Source organism: Danaus plexippus, chromosome 4 (assembly GCF_018135715.1).
Source record: "Danaus plexippus chromosome 4, MEX_DaPlex, whole genome shotgun sequence".
Classification (NCBI taxonomy): Eukaryota; Metazoa; Arthropoda; class Insecta; order Lepidoptera; family Nymphalidae; genus Danaus; species Danaus plexippus.
The window spans coordinates 8,907,116-8,912,809 of record NC_083538.1 but is presented as its reverse complement, the minus strand read 5'-3'; the positions used below and the strand labels follow the sequence as shown (position 1 = coordinate 8,912,809).

Genomic DNA, 5,694 nt, shown 5'->3' with positions numbered 1-5,694 from the left:
ATAACATTCATGTAATCTGTTTTTAATTTTCTTTACAATAATAAGAAGCAAGGAGTATCGTAACGTATGAGTTTTAATGTCTGATTAGATAGTGACATAAATTTAAAGCCGTTGGTGGTCTCTCAGCGTGTGCATGCTCGTATCATTATTGTAATGTGTGATAATGGCAATCACACCTAAACAGTCTCCGTATCTGACTGATACCTTTATAATACATACATTATATCTGCCATGTATTTGTTATATTATATGTTTATATCAAAACTCACTCTTTCTTAAAACATTATCAACTTTGAAGCTACGCTTATACCTATGTATAACACTTATAACAGATTGTCGTTCAACATAGTGACATGAGTTAATTCCTGTCAGTTCGATGTAGACAACACCTGTATTTTAACTAGTTCATATAATCCCGTGCTGCTGCTAGCGGACCTCCATACGTCCTTAGCTGGTCACTGTCATCATATAAAGGAGCTCAACACACAAACCCGCGTGTTTTCGTCGATGTCTGTTGAATACAGTTTTGTTGTATCAATTCAGTCATCCTCACAGGCTCCAGACACCGACAGATGCGGTTACATTACACTAATGTCTTTCATATTATATAAATATCTATGAATGAATGTAGTTAATCTAATGTTAATGAAAATTCTTCAAAGTTACTTATTTCGTGTTCTTAAGATTTTATATCAACATTTTAATTGTGTAATAAGCAGATACACAGACAAAAAATTATGTGTTATGTTACCCTTGATTATTGTTAAAACATCACAGTGTAACTCGGTGTGTATTAAAAGCTTGTGTTAGTGGAATTGTGGAAGACGAATTAGCTTCGCGCGGTTCACTTAAAATACGCTTAAGTTGGCATAATGAGTTATAGATAAATTGAATTATATAATTACCGCCATTTGAAAATGTTCGTGTGAAATAAAAGATGGAAATAAATGAGAAATATTTTAGTTTATTCTTTACCTTAATCTATATTAAACCTAATCAATAAATATACACTTTGGAATTATTTACAACAATAGAATATTAATAAAAAAACAATATCGGAATGTGTCCCACAACAGAGATTGCGCTCCGACACTGGGCTTGGCTTGGCTTGGCTTGGACTTCGGGACACTGATCTAATACTACATCACAGATAAATGTTCACTCTCGAAGAGTCACAGGTCACTGTCGTGTGAGAACAGTTACGGGCTTGAAGATGTGAGGCGAGAGAGGGTGATGGGAGGGCGAGGGCGACGTCAGTTCGGGGCTGGAGGATCCGGATGTGGGTGGTGAGTGTGTCGGGGGAGAGTGGACCAGGGGCTGGCAGAAAGGACCTGAGGGAAGGCGGTCACCGTACAGAGGTGAGTACGGGAGACTGGTGTAGGCCATCTCGTTTCTGAACGCCGGATGAACTGGACCGGGTGTCACCGGAGGAGTCTTCATCTGCATCGGCGCATACCTCTGGTACAGCAGCTGTGAGTAGAGGCCGACTAGCTGAGAGTATGTTGCAGGAGGGTATGGACCGGCGAGCGGGGCGCCGGGGAATAGCGGCCGCTTGAAACACGCGAGACGGGATCTGCCGTTGAGAGCCGAGCGCCGGCGAAGCTTGCCTGTGGTTCCACCGATGAAGACATCTTCAGCCGAGGCGTCCAACATCCAGTAGTTACCCTTACCGGGGTCGTCGTAGTGTCGCGGCACTTTCACAAAACACTTGTTCAGACTCAAATTGTGACGGATGGAGTTCTGCCAGCCCTGTCGGTTCTCCTTGTAGTAGGGGAAGTTTGTCATGATGTACTCGTAGATGCCGTTGAGCGTGAGGCGTTTCTCAGGACTATTCCGTATGGCCATCATGATTAGAGCGTTGTAGCTGTAGGCCGGTTTCTCATGCTTCTTGTCCTTCTTGTCGTCCTCCATCCTGGGCTTAGAGCAGTCGACGGGCTCGGAGCCGGTGCCCGTGACGTCTAGCTCCGAGTCACTGAGGTCGGCCTCCGAGGGAGTCGCCGTAGACGAGGTGGTCGGTGAGGGAGGCGGCTTGGTCACCGCGTGGTTCATTAATATAGCGTTAATACTAAAGTCTCCTTCGAACTTCACCATATTGGATGCACTTTACTTCACTAGTTGTAACGGAGCGCTGCGCGTGTGCGCTGACACTGCGAGTGACGAGTGGACTGGCGGGCGCGGAGGCGGGAGACTCTATTTATACCGCGCGTCTCTATCTCCGCCTTAACGGCGTTCGTGCGGCTTTAGTCCAATCGAAAGGCGAGCTTTCGGGTACATAGTGCTACGCCCCGGAGCTCCCCCGTCCCCCGGACCCGCGGGCCCCGCAGACCCCTCGTGCTCCAGCCCCGCCCTGACCTGACCCGCTCAGCCTCACACTCCACTACATCCTTGTTGATCTTGTTGTGTCGCTCACGGGACGAACTCGCTACTGATGTACTTTTATTTTGCAATTACGAGCCGATGGTGAGGATGTTCGCGTATTTGATGTAATGAATGGCGTCATTAAAGTGTTTATAATCACGTGCCCGGACATTAGTTAACATCCTAAATTGAATGATTTGCGCATCGACACAACCTGATAACGAGGCAGCACCGCGTGATAAATGCTAGTTTGTTTAGTGAACCTGGCTCGAGTCATTAAGATATTGGCGCCTTCAATATTACGACACAACCTTACAATTATTACCAAAACGATTAACACAATCCAACTAACACATTTTCCTCCTCATGTGTTATAGTCGGAAAAATTAATGCGGATTAAATTTGTAAAACAAATAATATTTTAGTCTTATCTGTTGATATCTTTGTTCCCGACTGGCAGGTGTTAGTAACAGCGTGATACCATCCGTCTATGCAAATCAAAATTAACAATCACAAAATGTGTTTACGAATAACATGTATACGATAAGCTTGAGTATTAAGTTGTCGAAATATTGTATGAAATTAAAACTATTAATACTTCGCGACTATTATAAACGTTTGATAAAAATAAACTAAAATAGTAATATTTTAAAAATTATAACTATCATTAATTAGTTATTTATGATACTAAACGGGTAAATATAATGTCAGTTTGAAAGTTTATCCACTAACGGAGGTTCAGAGAGACGGTTACTTTAGTTTTCTTATAACAGCAGCATTAAGTTATCTTTGTGTTTTGATACAAACAAAATTTGATATGAAGCAGGTGTCGATAAATATTTATTCACATTTAAAATAAATCTATTGATAACAATATACTCGTCACCAGGGTCCGCACTGGCGGTTTACACTACTAGTACACGCAGACAGACACACGCATGTCGTACGTGGTGAGGACATGCGAGTCAGGGAACAGATCCTAACAGTACGTGAGATAGGATCAGAATTAAAGATGACTTCATTAATGATGGAGACTTCTATTATTTTACCGAAGACGTTTATTAAATAAATACCTTAATGGATTGTCTTATTTCTTGTGACAAATAACTTTTTGATATATTATAACGCATATTTGTTACACTCAGTCATACGAAGGAACATCTGTGTTGGGTAAATATACTTTTTATTATTGATACCAGTGTTCCGTAGAGTTACACGCGCCGCTCGCCGCCGCGCTCTTTGACACACACAGGTACAACACACATTGAGAATGCGGTGACAATTTTTTAGCAAACATATGTATGTACATACGTTTGCTAAAAAATTGACATATATTGTCTATATGTATAGGTATAATTGAAGAATTTTTTTTTGTTGTATAAAATTGCTGATAAGGTCTGTAATCTATATACAGGGTGAGTCACGATAGGCAGTCTCATTGGGCACTGTTCCTACTATATTTCAATTGTGAAGATAAACATTATTCGGAATTAATCTGTTTCAAATATTTTAGCACCTTTTATACATTTTGTAAACAGATTTATCTATTTATTTTTATAATTCGACTCAACTTGTTTGACGGAATTGTCATTAGTGTAATAAAACTGCGACTTTTTAATTTATGATAAGTATTATCAAAATATTGCGATAGTAAATATAACTTAATAAATCATTTGCATGATGAATGTATAAGAGAATACATCTGATGGGTCTCGATAAAACATCTTCTAAATCCTAGCGTTAACGTTATACGAAACGTCCATAATCACTTTAAAGGAACATGTTTTATTCCAAAATATACATATGTGTATTGTTTCCTTTAAAAATTATAAACTAACTGATGTCGAGTCGGTCGGCATTAAGTAAGTAACTCCCTGTTAGTCAGTAAGTGAGGCCGCGGACCCACCTTCAATTCCCGACAATGTTTGTGACCCGCACCTTAACTAAGGTTAAATAATAAAGACGAAGATGAACGTCTCTCACTAGTGATGTACACCACGCACCTATTAATATCGATAATCATATTATTTTATATATTTAGTGTTTACTGTCCACAACATCGTATAAACATCAAAGCGATATTTTTACATAATCTTATCTTAAAGGACATAGGCTAAAAACTATTTTATCACTGAAGTCAGAATTTTTAATAAGAATTAAGATAAACGAAATATTATTAGATATAGATTTTCGGAGCTCGATGTCATGCGAGCCTCCAGAGAATAAACCGGAGAAGTTATATTATATTTAGTATGAGACATACTGACTGGACATCACTATTGTGTCAGAATTGAATTAGTGTGAGGGTCAGTGAGGAGTGCGGCGTGGGCGGAGTACTGATGGAGACGAGAAACAAATCCGACAATATTTACTTATGTACGGGATACGAGTACATAGCAATAAGGTTCGAGACATGACACACAGCCAACGGAATATTTAGAGTTATCATTATAAAGGGATCAGCTTTTCTCATTTATCTTGAATGTTATCTAAACAATGACAAAAACCATCTCGAATATTTCTTTGCAAAGATTAACAGCTGATCTGTTAAGAGCTTGCTGAGCCGTTATTATAATTTGGAAAAATGCTAAGAATGTTTTAATAGCTTATTAGAAACTAGCTTATAACTGTTTGTCCAAATATGTTTACTGTAGCTGTGCACTCGGCTGTAACTCCTGAGCCGGACGCCTGGTTTAAAGTGTCTTTATCTGCTAGCAACCTTACAGCAGTACTTTAAGCAAAAACTACTTATTCGAATGAACATAGCGAATTAATGGAAAATAATCTCCTTATTCATAATTAAGACTTAAAAAAAGACATGTAGATGTGGCGAAAGTTACAAAAAAAAACTTTATCACTGACAATATTACTTAATTAAGAAAACATATTAAGAAAATTTAATAATAAATAACAATTACGATCCACTCTGGTATCCGATTATCAAGAGGTGAAGCATCTTAATGTAGTCGTGATAAGCCTTAATGATGTTCTGACACTGTGATAGCATTCAGACTAACAATAAACATATCCCCCTCGTGTTGTTTATGTCCCTGGAGTATCTGGGTCGTAGTTGTATGTGTTCCGTAGTGTAGTAGGTGGAAGCAGTTAAAATTAACTAACTGATTCCGTTATCGTCTTTAAGGTTATATAGTTTTTTCACAAATAATAGTGTTATTTGCGAAAAAGCTATAATATATATAGTTATAATACTGTTTAGTCAATAATACACTTGAAATACGTTTAATGGAGTATTAACAGAGATAATTATTAAATGATCATATTATTAAGATAGTTAATTTGTATTTTTTTCTGTAATAAATACTTATTAAAAAACAA

General features: G+C 38.5%; 1 protein-coding gene across 1 annotated transcript; it reads right to left on the bottom strand.

The window, feature by feature from the left end:
- Positions 1-944: 944 nt before the first annotated feature.
- LOC116768697 (fork head domain transcription factor slp2-like) lies at positions 945-2,189 on the bottom strand. Its single transcript, XM_032659485.2, has one exon. The coding sequence runs from the start codon at positions 2,089-2,091 to the stop codon at positions 1,180-1,182; it is 912 nt and encodes a 303-aa protein (XP_032515376.1). The 5' UTR covers positions 2,092-2,189; the 3' UTR covers positions 945-1,179.
- Positions 2,190-5,694: the final 3,505 nt, after the last annotated feature.